Here is a 19,186-nt window from a genome sequence, read left to right as displayed (position 1 = left end):
ACAGCAGTTTAAATTTACACAATTGCAGAACTACCATAGCATTATTTTTAATCCTTTTGTAGATGACATGAGTTAAACACATCCAGATTACTAACTGGTATCTTAAAAATATTGGTCACATTAACAGAAGACTAGTCAAGTCCAGTATTCCCTATCTGCAGCAATACATGCTCATTAATAACATGCAGAACTTCTTAAAATTACAGAGCTGTCAAAGAGAAAAAGGCAGGCTACAATTCCCAAGTGATGTTAATTTTGTCAAGGTCGTTTTCAAATTAAGATACCACATGTGAGATAGAGATCTAACTGTCTAACACACACCACAACTAGAAGTTACCTGAGAAAAAACAAGTCAACATTAGAACAACATTTTAGCAAGCCACTGCTCTTAAGTTTAAAAGATGCAGTTCCACCACAATGTACATTTCCACAACACGGCCCATACAAGAAGCTCAGATAGTCACTTTCCTGATGTGTTTTTGAAATTATTCATGAAAGCACATAACACAATCAGCTTCCTAACAAAAGGGCGATTCCCCAGACGTTCCAATTGGTATGATGCATGTATCACGTTCCCCCCCTCCAGGAAAAGGCAATTTTGCCATGAAGGCAGAGCGCAGAGGTTGGCAGCACAGATTATGAGCCCACTACTAAACCGGAGGCCTGTCCTGAGAAAGGATCTTAAGGAAAGTGACGAAGTGTTTATAAAGTAGTCCCAAAACACCAACCACAAATAAGCTGGGAACACAACCTCACCAACTAATTAGCCTTCCCTCTTCTCCCTGATTGAAGCTAATTATGTAGCATCCATGAAGCATCAGGGATTTTAGTTAGCAGTAAGGCCATGAAGTGGCCCTAAGGGACAGGTAAAACACCTACAAAATACGCAAGACCTTAGCAACAGTTGTGATGTGGATAAAACTGCCATCTACTACAAAGTCATCATCTCTCCTAAATCTATCATTTTGCCTATCCAGCAGAGATAAAAAAAAAGTATTTGCCAAGCTTTGGGGTATTTTGTAGTTCTAATCCTCAAGGCAATCCTAACAAGTCAGAGAAAGAAAAGCTGTTTTCTTAAACAGTCTCCTAGTGGCAAAGTTGTTGGTTTGGGGTTTTTTTTTCAGAGAGTTTGATTTTATACCCATACACTTAGGACCATGACAATTGCCTGGAAGGCATCTGATTCCCTGAATAAGATCACAAGGATTTTTAACTCTGGATTCGGCAAATAGGAACATGCTTTTTACAGTTTTCAGCTTGTTCTGCAGCACTACTTTCTGTTGTAGATGGATGATGAGGTTCAAATAAGAAAAACCATGCATCTGTCTCGAATGGTGCCATATTTACATTAAAGTGGTGGTCATCCAGTTACTAGTAATGCAGATGAAAGACAGCTTACAAATACTACTTGAAAACAGGAAATAAGATGACCTCAGAGATTTTGGTGGGTGCTCAAAATGAGTATTAAAAACTAAGTGGAATGAGAGATGGCTACACAGAGACAATTTGATCAAAAGCAAAATATTCGCCAATGTCAGAGAGGTCTTAGAGCACTAGATGTGCCTGGAAACAGAAAGTCTGAGTTTTTAAAGACCTCTAGAGTTCTTCTTATATTTACTTCTCAAGCTCTTTACAAATTCAACAACTTGACTTGGCACCTTACAATACCTCCTAGAAACCACACTCAATGCAATAAGTAATAGGGAAAGCAGTAGAGTTTGTACACTCTGAGACTTATCATAATTCATTTTTGTTATGCTGTTAACACATTAGAATTTGCATGCAAAGGGAAAAGATAGGCTCTATGTAAGAATACATACACACAAGTTTACAAGTTCATTAGAGACTTAAAGCTACAAAAATAGCCTTTAGGACTCACAAAGGAAAATATACATTTTTTCACATCACTGCTATTGTCCTTTGGATGCCCTAATGTCAAGTTTGTTGTTGTTGTTGGCATTACATTCCAAAACAAACATTTATGTCAACTTGCACTGCTAAACCATTAAAAGGTTTCAATGAGAAAGAGACAGGCCTTTATGCTAGACTAGTGATTTTGATCTACCCTACCTCTTCCGAATAGTCAGTTGTGTCCTCCCTCAAGAGTAGTGCAAGTGCACCAGTTAAGGAAGTCACCCATTGAAGACAGTCGGAAGACACCTCTTGGTTGCTATTATGGATGCTACTTGTGTTCTCTAAGCAGATTAGTTTTCATCTGCGATGCTCGAACTCATTAGGTTTCTAACTTAGGAGTCAATGTTTCTCACTACCATTTTAGGAATCCAACCACTTTGCTGTAATGCTCTTGGGTTGACAGCTGTGTCGGAACAACTATATATTTCTCCTTTCAGAAGGGAGGCTATTTCTCTGAGCAATTTTTTTAGGCTCTTGTAGGAATGCTTTTGGTTTTAGATTAGCTCCCCTACCCCATCATTAGCACTACAGAAAAAAGAATTGTCATTGGAAGTGGACATCAATCAGAGCCAGGGCCTGGGAGCCAGGCCTGGAAACCATGCATTTCCTTTACATTTTTGGTAAGAAAGTTTCTAAATACAAAAGCAATTCTAGATTAATTGTCAATGGCCTATTTTCCATGATGACACAAAACCAGAAACAAAAGGATTACTACTTAGGAATCAGAACTTCTGGAGTTTGCCTAGTTTTTATATTCTTGATTTGAGTTGGTCTGAAAGTCTCTTACCATCATGAAAAACAGAAGCAAAACCAGGATTTTATGAAGACAGGATTAATTTGCAAGCATCATTTTCTACACCCAATACTGAGTAAAACTAAACTCAGATCTTATCTACTGTAATTTAGAGGATAAAGTAAGCAAGCTATTGGTGTTAACAAGCAAATAGAAATTAAAACAGTTTTTCTACGACTTAATTCTTATCTCAAGTTAAACTTGTTATAATATATGCCTTTAGAAAGTACAGTCAGTTAAAGCAGTTTTAGACACCAGCTTGCCATATGTTATGTTAAAATTAGACTGACTTCTTTTTTTAAAAAAGCAACAAATTTATGCATGAAGCATGTCTATTCAGTACACACAGATTTTGAGGAATGCTTTTGCTTATCCAGTAATCTTTGCAGAAAGTACCAAATAAAGCTTATTAGAAAAAAGAAACCAGTTCAGAAGGTAATTTTGAAGTTAATCTTGACAATATCTCATAGAACAGTAAACACTTTACACAAAGTAAGCTCCACCAGTATTGTTTTCCAAATTTTTATTAGTGCAGTTATTTCATAGTCTGCAGAAGTACAGTTAACTGCAATCATTTTTAGGTTTCAGGATATAATTTATAGTCATTTTTACAGGATCTGTACAATGATCATATCTCAAGGATGAACAAAAAAGCATTCTGAATGCAAACAACAGCACACACAAAATTCTTGCATAATGGAGAAAGACAACTTTCTTGGGGGGCAAGAAAAGGGGGAATACGTATGCTAGGCAGACTATAAGTAAACAACTTACAGAAAACTACAATTACTTCATTCCAGAGCTCATGCCTCTTCCTCTGAGGAAGCTTTCAGTTTGAATTCATACAAGTCATAGACATGATTTTAGTGTAACACATCCCACATGCCACCTGAAGTGTTCCATTGGGTCTATATATTCACACTGTTTGTTTGATTTAAAAAGTAACGGACTGGTTGCACTAAAAATGTTTACTGTACCTAGTCTGTCAGTGTGATAAATACACAATATAATTTTGAAAAGTAATAACATGGGTACCATTGAGAACTAGAGACATTATAAGCTGGCTAAAAATAGTAATTTGAATTCCTAGCTTAGTCAGCTTGGCAGAAACAGCTGTGTTCACTGTAACCTCTAATTAGTTTGCATATTATAAGACTTCCAAAGGTTATTTCCCTCTCAGAAACCTACTAAATTAGCCTTCACAGCACAATACTGTTACCATACCAAATGCAACAGCAAACAGATTATCCAGACTTTAGAGACTTACCACTATTTTTTCTGTAATGTTTCATTTATAAAGGCATATATTCTTATTTGATAAGGTAAAGGCAATCTCCTCTCTATCTGCAGCATTCAGAAGAGCCTGTCTTGAAAGGAAAAGAAAAGGTCCAGTTCATAGCTGCTTGCTTATGAACATGTACTCCTTGTTTAAAGAGCTCTGAACTCTATTTTCAGTAATCATTGCACAGAAGTGTTCACGTAGCTCCTGTATCTATTCAGCAACAAAAGCATGAAACAGACTTGAACATACTCCCCAAACACAACACACCAAAACCGCCATGCAGGTGTTATGTGAGCCCTCTGTGTTTTAGAAATAGTGACCTACAGGTTGGTATTTTGGAGCCATTTTTGTTCAGATGATGGAAGAAATGCATTAGAAATCAAAGGGGGGTTTTTTAGCCAATTTAATACTGTATTTTGGCCACACAGCCCAAGTTTCTGCTACATAATCTTCTGCATACATTACATTACATAGGTGAGACTTTCAAAGTGTTGACTGTTCCACCAACAGTCAAAATATCATTGAATTTACCTGGCAGAAGTAGTGGCAAGCCAATGTTGAACATGCTTGAATATGAATTAATGTCAGATTTTAAAATTAAAACATAGTTGGCTCTACATGTACCAGATTCTTACTCTGCAGAAACAGGTATATCAGTGATGAAGAATGGAAGATGAGGAGCAACATGCATTATCACAGTGTGTTTAAAATTGGCATTCACAAAATAAGTCATATTTAAGCCATCATGTTTTTTGGTTTATATGTATTATGTCAGTTATTTTATTAGTATTTTTATAAACAAGAAAGAGAATAATTTCTTGAAACATTATTTTGTTGGTGAAAGCATATTTTTAAATCTACTTTTTCTAGAGATAACTACGAAAAACTATCATAACATAAAAATCTGTGTTAAAACTTTAAAAGAACAAGCAAAGCAATACCAGTAAATGTTTAATATGAAAAAGAAAGAACTCTGTTCTAACACAAGTAAACTCTGTTCATTACTTTGAAAAACCAAGCAACTACAGTCAGAGTTTAAAGCAAATTTTTTTCTCTCATGGCTAGTGGATGTCACTCTGCATAAATTATTTCATTCACATTGGATACTTCAATAATCTAAAAGCTAAATATAACTTTCTAATATATTTGCAAATGTTAAGGGAATAAAGTCACATCATGATGACGATGTAGCACATATTCAGCCCATGTCAGTATTATTTTTGTATTTAGAATACTATGGGACAGGCAACAGCCATATTTCCAACTTTCTACTAATTCCACCAAAATCTCAAAGTTATGAGCTCGTTTGTAGAGGAAGTACAAAAACACAGAAGAAAGGAAGTGGCAGGAATTGTTAAATAGGAAGTTGTGAACTCTGCATTAACCATTTAAAAAAAAAATAATAAAAAAATATACATCTTATTTAGTGGTAAACTTCATTTCCTTGAAGATGTTTGCACCATACGTTGTATCACTGGCTTTCCCGAGATGCAATTTTTAAGTTAAAAGTGTGAGGGGGATTACTAGATTTATTTAGTATCAAGAAACCCTGTTCATTCAAAATGATGAACCATATGTTACAACAGGGACCAGCTCCAAAATGTAAGTGGGTTGCCCTCCTGCATTCTGTTTCTTCCCTACAAATTAGGGTATAATACAAAATCCCAGCAAGTTCTAATCTATGGCATAAGAATGCTTCACTCTGTTGGCCATTAGTAAGAACACAGGCAATAGAACTAAAGACTCGTTCTGCCAAAGCATACTCATTACACTATTACGAAAAGCTTTTTACCATTTCTAACATAATGAGATTCAAGTTTAAAGAGAATGTACAATTAACAGGATTGCACAAACCACGTTCATGCCTCTGCGTGCAGAGAAAGGCCAAACTTGAGCTTTGCTCCTACAACAGAACCAGCAAATAGTCATGCTTTTAGTAGTCATGTTTTTCAGCATGCTGTCCAAATCTGAATTTGGGAACTTTAAGAAGCTGTAACTGCTTAACTACCATTCTCAGAAAGAAGTTACAAGTATGCTGTTTTAAACTAATTTCAAGAAAGACTTTTGGACTGAAATTTGAAGAAACACAATGGATTACAAATTCACATGAACAGCTTGTTTCAGTTGGGATCTGTTTAACATGGCTGTTGCTGTTATAATCACAGATGCCCACTTCACTGTACTTATAATATTCAAATTTGGAAAGGAAAATTTTAGTGATGATTAAAAGCATACTGAATTCATTGAATGGTGCAACCTACGGGTTGCCAAGCTACTGCAATGCACACAAAAACCTGCTGAGAACAAACAGTACTGCTGAAAACAGATGTTAGATAAAGCAGAATTAGGATACTCCTGTTTTCTCACATGACTGTTGTAATACGTGTGTAGGAAACCAATGTAAGCTAAGCTAGTTTTATACTAAAGCTTACAGCTTTCTAAACCTGAGATGATCAGCTCACAATCTGTGGACCCAATACAGTTTTGGGGATAAGTGAAACACTAATGCCATTTCCCCTATCCCCACAAATACAAGCCTACACTTTTGTTTACCTGACCATATGACTGTCAGGTCATGTAAGGGTTGAACAGGCCACATGACAAAGGCACAAGCATGTTGGTTGATGACTGGGACAGAACAGACCATCCAGCCTTCACATGGCTCCAGGACAGAATGGTTGGGCACCTCTGTTCTACACCAAGGTTTAACAGAAGAAGTTGCACTTGAATCTGAATGTTTATGCAACTACTTCCAGAGTAGTAAACTCTTCTAAGACAAAAAGAGAAAAATCAATACTTTTTTGGAGAGAGAAACTTAACCCTTAAATGCTGACAGCAGAGATGTAATGTGACATTCAGAGAAGTTAAGCTACTTAGATCTGAGGTAGGTTTCTGAGCACTTTGCTTTACTAGCTGCCCTTCACACACAAATAATAATGCATATTAAGTCTTTAGTCACAATGGATATCGATAACTGCATTTTACTTACCATAAGCATAGTTTCTAGTGTGTGTTAGCATTTAGTTTTCACACAACAAAGGTGAATAAAAGTATGTCTTCAGAAAAGACAATGTGTAAGAAAATCTACCTATGGTCAATAAGCCTGAGAACTTCCTGTGGAAAGATATGTTCCCTCCCTTAACGCAAAGGCAGCCATACCTTAAATGCTAAAACTTACTCTATATGTTACTATTTCTCCAAGTTGCACAGCAATACTTTAAGACACTGATGGAACCAATCCTGCGTTACTAGAGATTGTTTTAACTCTCATTGCACTGAGAGCGAGCTTTCACCTCCAGCCGTGCAGGTCATCTCCCCATCTGAAAGCAACCGAGAGTTTAAAAAACAAATGTCAGTGTTAAACAGGCACATCACATAACGAAGATGAGCTTTCACAGACATCCTAACGCAGGACAGATTAGCACTTTGCACTTCAGTACATGAAAAAGACTGCAAAACTTGACAAGCTAGGCCTTCAAAGGACTATTTAATCTTCCCCACGCTAATGAAACAGATTTGTGAGTGAAAGTAAGTTGCATGGATCAGATGAGATAAACAGTTTTGCCACTTTGTGCACCTACTAATACTGCTAGTTTAAAATAATTCACTCTGAGAACACCAACTGATTTAGCAAAGCCAAGCAACTATCATAACTTCCACCTCTACAATGACAGTGTGTTCTCTGGAAATGCACCACTCCTATTACTCCTCTTTTACAGCCCAGACACAGGGTTGTACCTAACACACCCCACCCCACAGCTCCATTAGACTCTTGCTCATCGTGTTCTACTTCCTGTCAGCCGGAGACAGTTATCAATCTTAGCGACCAAACTATAAAGCATGCATAGTTATCTCAAACCCTCATTTGCAGTCGTAGTGCATATCTGGAACACTTACAGAAAAAAAAAAAAGTATGAAATGTAGTAACTTCCAAACATCTTTAAAAATCCCTTCACCCCTATCACATCCCTTGCCATTACCCTGCCCCCCAAAAGACCATTACATTGAAGGCTTCTGAGCACTGATCCACAAATAAAGGTTATCAACCATTAGAATCACACACAAGTGCCTCCTCTTACATAAACAGTGCTGAGGGCAAAGCATTTTCACTACAAGATTGGATTATTTTTCCCCAAGTATTCCAAGACACAATTTTGCGTGTAGAGAGATAGTTTTATATGGAGAACACATTATTAGCAAAGACTTTAGTACAAGAAAACCCTAAAGATGTACACATTATTACATGAAAACAATAAATGTTTGAGTGCTTGCTCCTAACTAGGTAGCAATATTAACTTATTTAGCTACTCTTAAAAAAGATAATAAGTACATAACAGCTTTACCACCCAAAATCCCCACTTCATGTGGCAGAGAACTTAGAAGACACAACAGCAAATAAGAGATTTCCTGCTGTCAGTCAGCTGCAGAAAAGTAGCCTGTACACTGGACTGTATAAAGCAATCAAATAAAGCCTATCATGACAGACTCATTCCTAACAGAGGTTCTGAATGGTAAGCTTCCACATATTATAAACAAGAAATCAATGACAAATAAGGCATAAGTCAGTAGTTTCCATGAAGTCTTTCTGCTCTGCCTGCTTCTTGACAAGCTTTAAAAAGACGTGTAAGATTAGACCTCTCCACTAATGCTCTCATGTCGGCTAATAAATCCAGTAACTTAGCAGCTGTAGAGATTTTACATATTTTCAACCTCCTGTTCCAGTCTTTCACTGCTACTGAAAACAAGATGAGTCTGATAGACACAGAACAAACAAGCTCCAGAACCTTGGGGTACCCCCTGAAAACAGCCCTATTCCTGAGCCTGCCTCCAGAGAGGATAGCTGATCTCCTCAGGGTTTTGAGCCTCAGGCTGCTTAGACCCTCCCTTTCCCAGAAAGAAAACCACCCATGCTCACCACCCACCTCTGCTTGCCTCTACCAAATAGAGCCAGACTGCCACAGGATCTTTCATAGTTGAGCTGCCTGTTAACAGGTGTCAGTTATCAGAGTGATTGTTATAAGAACCGAAACCAATTGCTATCTAAAGGGAAATTATTAATAAGCCATCCATGTAATATTGCTCACTGGCAAATCAAACAAACAACCCTCCCAACTCAAAATTGCATTTTTCAGTAAACTACCAATTCAGCCACAACTGATGATGTAATATGCAAGGACAAAACAGATGAGTTTGTGGGTTAACAACACATGATGTCCTTCACACATTTACTATACTAGTTTTGAAACAGTACAAGGGCAGATCTGCTCTGGTCATGAAACACTTCAGGCCAGTTCTGAGGAAGATACCAACACTGGGAATGAAAAGACTGTACAAGATTCTTGTTCGTGTCATCCTACAGACACTGCTGGGCACTGCACAGTTCTAGGTAGCAACTGCGATTCAATGTGAAAATTCTCTGTTGTCAGAAGTTGAAGAGACAAGTGACAATGTTTATTCCCTTTACAGTTTTAATTAAATCAGAAAGCAACACAGAGTTGTGTAGCTGTCCACTCCCCCATCCTTTGCTGGTTAAAACTCTCCATTTTTCTTCCATTTCTGGAAATATTCAGAAAATTTCTAAAATGTGTGTATATGTATTTTGGCTGTTTAATAAGCTATGTAGTATTTTTCCAGCTCTTGCTCCAATGACCCACCCTCTCCTTCTTTCCAAAAGAAGTTCCTCTTACTAAAACTTCTTGCTTGTGTCAGAGTTCTGTTTTTCCAGTAGCCCCCATCTTTACTCACTTACGCCTGCGCAATGCAGAGCAAGGATGTACAATTCTACACAAGGATGGCAGAGTTTTAGCCCTGCTTCAAGCAGCTGCAATGACTGTACAGAAGACAGTGGAAAAAAATAGGCACTACACAGTATAATGGAATCGAGATCTTCTGAACTAGTATGGGTTATTTTTCCTGTCAGAAAAGGAAGTATACTCTTCCTTAGTCAAAAATGCATTTTTAAAATAGATTTCACATTTTACTTCCTGTGATCACATTAAAAGGTCACACTGTTTATGCTACTGTAACCTGTTACTGTGGGATTAGAAATGATATAAACAAGCAATTCTCATTCAAATGTGCACAAGGGAAGAAGGTTATGAGAACATTCCTCTTTATGTGTAGACCACTTGTTCCAAATAAATATAAAGAATCTGAGAAACAGAGTGTCTTTTGTAGAACAGCTCACAGCATCAAGTACTTGATGAATCAAGCACTTCACAGAAGCAGCATAAAATTCTCGGAACTTGAGATACAAGAAAAAGCACCTGAAAGATCACAAATAGAACAGTTACTTTAAGTTCAAAATACTGCTATTTAGTAGAATTTTTAACAATAAATTTTTTTTGTACAAAAGTATAGCGAGCTTTCTTCCCAGAGGGGATAGTTTCCTCTCTGCCTGCAGCAAGATCTGCATAGCTCCACAGTTGCCACCAGTACAGCATGGAAGTTTTTCTATAATTGCATATACTGGCAGAATGCAAAACTTGCTTTGCACTTGCTTTATTTCCTATTTCTACTTATGTAGAAACTGTTTTAAACTTCTTCTAAGTACAGGAAAAGGACTGCACCACATGATTTAAATCTGATTCAACAATCTCTTAAACAGTTGGTGAGACAAGTAAATCTTCCTCGTCATTGATCTCTTCATCCTCATGAAGATGTGACACTGAAGGTGACTTTCTACCCCCTGAACCATGCGTTCCCAAAGCATCCACAACAACCAAGAGCTGAGAGAACTATGGAACTACTTAAAGGCCTGGATCCTAACACAGAAGGAAACAAGATGTCCTATATACAAAGTAAAAATCCAGTTTCAGTCCCTAACAATGGAAAACAGGCCTCTGAAATGGGCCTTTAATGTATCAGTATGCTACTTAAGTAAATCCAGTATGAGATTAAGCAGAAAGGTTTTTTTATATCTCTCTACTTTCTTTCATGAAAGATATGCCCAACTAGGAAGCAGGACTGTCCAAATATTTGTTCATTCATTTCATTAACAAACCAGCAACTAAATAAGGTACATGTTCAGTATCAGTGATACCAAAAAAATTCTGCTTAAAAGAATAGTATAATTTATCATGCCAACAAGGACAGGTAGGAGACAACAAGAGAGTATACATTAAAAACAAAAGCTATCAGAAAAAAACAAAACACACACAGAGAATTTGGGATGAATCACATCTGACTTAGTGTTAATGGTAAATATTTTGATTTGAAAAAAATAGAGACTCTGGCTACAATGGTTAAAAACACAGATCTCTTAAGTAAGCTGGCTGTATTTATGCTGCTTCCACAAGTAGTTGCCCTTTACCAACTCATTACTCCACTATTTATGAATGTAAAGCCAACAACTTATGGAAATGTGTTTATCAGTCCATATCCTAGGATAAAGTATTGTGCAAGGTGAAAGCGTATGGAAACAGAACCTACAGAATTAGAAATAAGAAAAATATTAATTAAAAACCTTTCCAAAAGTTTCATATTATCCTAGCTCATTTTCCTTCCCAACAAGGACATCAGATTTTCCACTACTGTCCTATGAACCTTTTTCTTAAATGTAGAAAGCACAAACCCAATCTGAAAGTAGATCAGCTATCACTATTAGCAGAACCACATGAATTTCCAAGAATCACTTTTATCACTTTTTCTTAGTATAATATGACAGGCAAGCTGTTGAATCTTAGCTGTGTTTTGCGTGGGTGAGAGAAAAAGCACATCTAAATTCACAAGGTTTGGTAGAAAATGAATTGGCATTTGTACTACATGATCTACAAAGGGAACACACAAAGGCATTTTGATGCTGTATCATAGTGCCTCTCCCAGCCAAACCAGCAAGGGCATGTCTACTGGCACTAGAAAGATAAACAAAAAAATGTTTCTTGTGCAAATCAACATGAAACAAGTTGACCAATGACAATTAAAAAAAAACCAACACAACACTGAATAGTAAGTGCTGTAAACATCAAAGCTTACAGATCAGATCAAGTTTATATTATTAATTATGAACATTGCAGAGAATCTGTTTCTATATTTTCATAAACTTGCTTCTTTTAGGAAAAAAATGCACATATTGTTCACCAGGGCTGCTTTCCTCTGACAGTGATGCTCTACACACTTACAGAGGTGCAAATACAAACACTCTAGTCTAATATTTTAAAAATGAAGTTTTAAATTTATGTAATTCTGTAAAATGTCTGAACACTGACAGCACTTCAGATCAGCACTGAAGATGATACAAAACCTTAGGCAATCCTCTAATGATTGTCATGTATCTCAGTTTATACTAACCTTTTTCCAAATCAGTATTCCAGAAATAAGCAGAATTAAGTAAACTTTAATATGAAATCCTGCACTCGGGAACATTCTAACTAACCATGCCAGCTAAGGGGTTAGGGGCTTTTTGTTTGTTTTGTTACTTTGTTAGGTTTATGGCACAATATTACAATTTCAAGTATTTATCAATTTGTTGTTAATAAGCCTTCTACTTAATTCACATTTGGAAAAACTTTCACTCTATGCAGAGAACTTATCCCTTCCACTGCTGGACAAGAGGCCTCTCTTTCAAAAGAGAAGAACAAAATCGCCAGAAAGACAATGGTCACAGGAGAAAATCCTCCTGTAATGCTGAATTGTCTGAAGCATTACAGGATCTGAGCTTTTTGTCACACAGTGCTAACCTAATTTGCAGGTACTTAAAAAAAAAAAAAAAAAGCACAAACCTCAAAACCCTACTAGAAAACTACTTAATATATTATTAGTAACAGAATACTGATACTGTATGCAAGTTTTTGGTTCCTTTCCTTCTGTGTTACAAAAGGCATGAAAGTAATTTTGTGTTTAAAAAAAAACAAAAGCAGCTCTCTAACACTTTACTGAATATAAATCTCATTTTGCATATGGGGAGACTAAAGAAAAAACTAGTTTATTTGACTATGGGAAAACAAATTCAGTGGCATTATCTGGTGGCTGAAACAACCCACCCAATTCTCACATTCACTGGAGTACAAGCAATAGCATGACTTGAAGCTTTTACCCCTTTTTATAATTTTTTTCTTTTTTTAGTTTGTAAACTCTTTTCTTCTCCATTTTCTGTTCATTAAAAGATGTCCACTTTGAATCATGCATGAATTCTGAATTTTAAGGAATCAGTTATTATCCTCAGATATTTAATGAGGCTAAATTCACAATCCAAATAGATTATTATCTCATGCTAGTGACACTGATCTAAAACCTGAGAATTCAGATGTTTACAAGAAAGTAGCAGGGGTATTTCAGTGTAAAATACAGCTTAGAAAGTCTCAGCTAAAGAGAACACTTGGAGAAAGTCCATTGGCAAAGCAAGTATTAGAAGAAAAAATTTCATTTAAATGTTTATTTAACTATAGGATGAACCATTAATTCAAACCTACCTGGAATATTTATAAAGTTACTTTAGTTTCAAAAATACTTGGTCTACCACTACCACATTTTATTCTCTACTTACGAGGGCCATTTCTATTTGAATTTAACATCATAATGTTGGCCATATGCCAACACTGCATTCCCCTTAATTGTCAGTTTCCTTCTATGTATGTACCCTTAGAGCAGACAGAGAAAGAAAGAGGAGTAAGCCACATATGGAAGAACACACTAAAACCGTAAACCTTCTGAAGGTGCTCAGAAGCAGGTATAGTGCTGTCTGCATGTTGTACGATTTCTACATTTTTAGCAAATTGTATCCCCTTAATAGTAACTCATTAACAGGCTCCATTTTTCAATGTTCTACGTACAGCAATGCTATCACAGAAGATTTGGATTCAAGTACTCAGATTTTAAACTCTGACAAACAAGCAAAACTAAGCAGCTAAGTAGCCCCATATAACGGGTCTTGCACAATCTCACATTTGCCATCAGTAGACACAATTAGTCTTGATCTGAAAGTGTTAGTAGTATAACTAACCAATGCAGCAGAGTGCCTTGAAACATTCTCAATATCACAAAACGTACTATCACTTGCAATTGAAAGTAAACTCCTGGTTCTTACAGAGAGGATATTGACTTTGCAAGCCACAGAGACTTAGCTACTTCATCATTGTTAGCCTCTCCCACACTTGTATCAAGATTCAGGGGCTGTATAGCACTGGAAAACATGGAATGTCTTTAGCTGTACTGAATGAAAAAAGAGACTCCCTGCAACTATCAGTTCTAAACTAGCTTTCCATAACCGGAGCCAATTAAGCTAAGCCTCGAATGAATCAACATAGCATGAACTAAGAAGTGGCAAGGCATGCATGCAGAGACCTGCATTTTCAAGTAGTAAGAACTGGCAGAATAGAGCACAAAGATGCATTTATAATAAGTCATGCTCACACCACAGTTTATCTGCTGCAAAGAAGTTTAAAGTGTTTGAGCACCAGAGCAAAAGAGTAACCCAAATGCTTATAGACTGCAGCAGCACAACGTCTGAAGTCTCACTGCAGCTTCTAAACCGAAAACACTAGTAGAACTTCCTGTTCATTTACTTTAAATACACAACACAACCACACTATTCTAAGTCTGCAGGGTCAACCGTTTCACAGTTTACTTTCAACATTAAAATCTGTCTACATATTCTACAAATATTTTTCCAGAGACAGTGAATATATAAAAACTTCCCATGCCTTTTCTCTCTTGACAGAGAGATATCCAAAATGTCCACGATAGCCTTATATCTTCCTCCCATAATCTGGGGAAAGCTTATTAACTTTCATAATCTGTAGTATTTTAGTTTAGCTCAGAGAGGTTTGGAAAAAAAAAAGGAACATTCATGTTAATATTCGTTTAAAATACCCTCAAAAATTAATAAGCTAGGAAGTTACGTGTCTCTTACAGGCCTCAAATTGAACTGTAACTACACTTCAGCTTTCCAGAGCACACGCAGAAGTATAGTTAGCTCTTCCAAACACATTTGACAATCTAGACTACACCCAGTTCTTTCTTATTTTATATTCTACTGACTACAAAAATTAGAAAAGAGTGCATATTTTAGTTTAATTTTGCTACCTTCACATGGAAAACTCTGTATGAGCTGTTCCCATAGGTGTTTCTGTAAAACCAAGTGTCAGGTCTGCGTCCATCCATATTGTATCTGATCTCTAGTTGAATGGTAGATCAGTAAATAATTCAGAGGTATCTTTACTTCTACTGATAAACACATCGAAGTTAGTATCATTAGCCAACATACTAAAGTCAACATACCTAGTTTATATAAACACAAGAAGTAACTCTACCTGTATTTGAGGGTTGTGTTTTTAAGATAATATCTCATTCTATCACCATGTGTAAGAAGTTAGAAACTAAAATACCTCCTAAAATTCTGAAACACTTCTGCATATAAAATTATTATGAAAATCTGATATCACACTCACTGTGAGCAAATGAAAAGTCAATGTTCCTTTGATATTCTAGACAAATATCTGTATCTTTTTCTCCCCTGCTCTAACAGCAAGCCTAAACTGTGCTTTTCTTAGCTTTGGGCTATTGCTTTTTTGTTGTGACATCTCCAGCGTGAATGCTTTTCATTCCTATTGATACTTCTAATGACATTTATGCAGGGTGAGTATCATTCACTTACCCTTAAGCATTTGTCTTCTGTGGCATACCTTTACCACAGTTATCACATTGCAAATCTCACATTTAATCTGCTGTCCATTTTCCTTTAACTTACTGTTTTATGGAAGAGGTCTTTAATTTGAATGCACATTTCTTATGCTTAGATCAGGTCTCATTTTATTAGTTATCTTCTAAGTATGTTTCTCAATAATGCGAGCAATGGCCAGAACCAGACCAGCCCTTTTATCTATTGGGTCTCTGAACAACCTTTACAGGATCTCATGGCACATAGTTCTTGTAGCAAGTAAATCTAGATGAAAGTAAGGGACAGTACTGGGTATTAAAAAAAAACAACAAACACACACCAAAACCAACAAAACCCAACAAAACATGGAGAGTTTCATCAGTATTCATCCTGTTTTGACCAGCTGCAGCAGAGAATAGTTCCACTACACATGCAGTGCCCAAGACACGATTGTCACAAAATCACCTACACAAGGTCTTCATTTTGAAATGTTCTTGTCTCCAACCTGTGATTATTTACCCTTAAAAAAAAAAAAATCTAAATTTTATTCTTTCACAACTGTAATATTATCATAGCTGAACATAGCTTCCGCTTGTCCAAAAAAAAAAAGAAGCTTGGACAATTTTAACCCTTCAAAGTCACGTGGCACCCAGACAAGTCTCCTTGTAGCCATCCTTCCAATTAGCTTCACCTCCCTGTAGCGTTCATAATTCCTCCTCCTAGATGCCGTGCAGTTCTCTATCTCTAGATAATAGATTTAGCCAAGAAACAAGAGGAAGTGACTGTTAGTAAATTGCATTACGCTTCACTTGGAATACTGGTGAACATTTTTGGATTTTAGCAGCTACAATCGTAACACCTAGACACCAGAAGCCTGTGGTACAATTAACTTAGAGGAAGACTTTTTTATGCATGAGTAACATACATTATTCGACTTACTCCATTCTTCAGGCAAAGACTGGTATTTGTAGGAAAACTGCATTGTTAATGTGATAGCCCAGACATCAAAAGCACAGATTACAGTGAAGTACATTGTTCTTCCAGATGTACATGATCTGCCAAGATGTCATTTTCAACAGTTGATATTTAAAAGCAGGAGATGCATATACTTACAAATCAATCTTAAGAAAAAAAAAAAAGGCAAGCAAAAAACCCACCTCTTGTGCTTGTCAATAGTTGGATGCAAATCAAAGAATCACTTTAGTCTTTTTTTTTTTTTTTTTAGTTGAATTTTAGTACTCAGACAAACCTCATGCTGTGCCACAGTCTGAACAGGCTACTGAGTCACACCATTCAAAGAAAGCAGGACAAAAATATCACTGAATGCTGATCCCATATTGAAAATATGCTAGTCCCTCATTCTCCTTACACATTGCAATTCTGTGATTAAATTGTACCTGTAGAGATATACCACCTCCATTACAGAGCTATATTACTCAAAATCATTTCCTGAGCACTAAGCCTGCAACATACCAAATCGTCAAGAACAGTTAAGAAAAAACATAACATCATATATGCACATGACTTTCAACTGATACAGTTAGCAAGCACTGACACTCTGCGGGAAATTAAATACTCTAACAAAAAACGGACCTTCTGAAAAGCACGCTCAAAATTTCATGCTTGTCCTCTAATTGCCAAACAACTGGAGATGTTCATCCCACAAGCTACTACTTCTGAAACTTGCCTGTTGAGATTCTGAAACTAGAGTCCATTTATTTCACTTTTATAAAACTCCACTCCTTCTTTTAAATGTCTATTGCCAGAGACATTCATAGTGAAAGGGAAGCAAAGCCCAACTTCTATGTTGCAAATATGAACCTAAAACTTATTAGTTTATGCAATATACCAGCCTAAACATTCAGATGAATTTTACAGTAATGCTGCCCGATCTGACTGAACACATCCGCCCAACCATTCAGGTACTTCATCTTCTCTTAAACTTCATTTTTGATAAATGCGCAAAGAACTTTTTAAAGAGAAAAGCCCTAAATTCTGCTGCTTGTATGTGTGAAGCTGGATGCAGTCTGCAAATTTTCTCACAAGCATTCACGTTTGCCACACAGGTTTTTTAAAATGTCACAAAAAAATCTAAACGCAGTAAACGAAATCATAAAAAACAGTACCAGATAATTGCACAAGTATTACTAACAAGTTGCTTTCAGGCTCTGTTCTATTATTAAAGTGACTGAAAAGCTAGGTGCATGCAACGCTGCCCACCACTGTTTTTCTGTTTAAAGAAAACCAAAACGACAAACACGATACTTAGATATACTCCCTCAAGGTTAGGAAGGGGTCAGTTTTAAAAAGCTAACTTGAGAATTTATGTCCACGCTTAGCTCCAAGCGGAACCTGGAGCCAGAACAAGAGCGCGGCTGAGGGATCTCCCAGAGGAAACTCCTTCCCGGCTACGCTCCGCAGAGCGGGGCTGCTGCCCGGCTCCTGCCCCGGGCCGACCCCCGGAGGCACGGCAGCGCGGCAGGAGGCCCCCTCCCCTCCCCTCCCCTCCCCTTCTTCTCCCCAGCCCGCCACAACCGTGCCGCCGCGGGGGGGTGGCGGCGGCGGCCGGCACTCCCCGCCAACGCGTAGCCCTGAGGAGAAGGAGGTGAGAGGGGCTTTGCTCCGCGGGGAGCGGCGCTCCCTCAGGGGGACGGAGCCGGGCGAAAGGGGAAGGGAGGGCACGGCGGAGCGGCGGGCCGGCCCGCAGCGTGTTGCGGGAGGGAAGCGGGGAAGGGGGAAGGGAAAGCTCCGACCCAGGGAGAGGGGAGGCGGAGGGCAGCGCTCTCCCCGCAGGGCGCTCGGCAGCTGGGGCGCACACACACCACACACACACGCCGCGGGGGTGGGGGGGGGCAGAACTAGGCGGCGGCAGAGAGATGGTGAGGGAAGGAGCGCTCCCCGCCTCAGCGCCGGGGCTGGGGGCAGAGCCGGGCCGGGCGGCTGCCCCTCACCTGGTAGATGGCGGCCCAGCTGGCGGCCTGGTCGAGCCGGTGGAACTCCTTCTCGATCTCCATGGTGGGGGCGCCGCGCCAGGCCTGCCCCCCCAGCGCCGCTCCCGCCCGCCGCTCCGGCAGCTCCGGCTCCGGCTGCTCCCGAGGCCGCGGCTGCCTGCTCTGCATGTCACCCCTCCCTTCTCCCCGCCGGAACTACGCAGCCCGCCCCGGCGACGCGACGTCCGGGGCGGCCCGCAGCCGCGGGGGGCCTGCGGGGCGGCGGGAAGAGGGGGCGCGCGGCGCCAACGGTCTGTTAACGGTGGCGGCGGGCGCGAGCGCCCTGCGGAGGGGCTGTGGGGGCCGCTGCCCGCCCGCGTCAGGCAGCGGAGGCAGGCGAACTTCGCCCCGGGGCGCGGGGTGCCGCTGTCCCCTCGGCCCCCTGAGGCGGCAGTCCGGCAGAGCGCTGCCGTCGGCGGCAAACGGGGCGGTCTCGGTGCCTCCTCCCCCTCAGCACCCGCGCCGCCACCCCCAGCCGTCCCGCCTGGGGCCGCGCTGACAGGTAGGGCGGCCCCCGGCGGGGCCTCGGGGCCTCAGGACGGAGGTGGCCGCGGGGAGTCCCGGCTTGCGCTCGGCGTCGGGATCTGGCTGGGGAAACAGCAGACGGAGCC

General features: G+C 39.2%; 1 protein-coding gene across 16 annotated transcripts in view; it reads right to left on the bottom strand.

The window, feature by feature from the left end:
• Positions 1-18,704, bottom strand: part of PTPN1 (protein tyrosine phosphatase non-receptor type 1) — a 47,950-nt gene extending 29,246 nt beyond the window's left edge. For 2 of the 16 annotated variants that reach the window (XM_049816447.1, XM_049816446.1), the window contains exon 1: positions 3,975-7,158. Coding sequence is in view for 5 of the 16 variants with exons in the window: in XM_049816439.1 (XP_049672396.1) it covers positions 18,537-18,704 (168 nt within the window). In the remaining 11 variants the exon portion in view is untranslated. The other 14 variants (XM_049816445.1, XM_049816451.1, XM_049816448.1 and 11 more) reach the window with 14 other exon arrangements.
• Positions 18,705-19,186: the final 482 nt, after the last annotated feature.

The sequence above is a fragment of the Accipiter gentilis genome, chromosome 14 (genome assembly GCF_929443795.1).
Source record: "Accipiter gentilis chromosome 14, bAccGen1.1, whole genome shotgun sequence".
Lineage (NCBI taxonomy): Eukaryota > Metazoa > Chordata > Aves > Accipitriformes > Accipitridae > Astur > Astur gentilis.
Note: the sequence above shows the minus strand (reverse complement) of the source record. Positions and strands in the feature narration are given on the sequence as shown.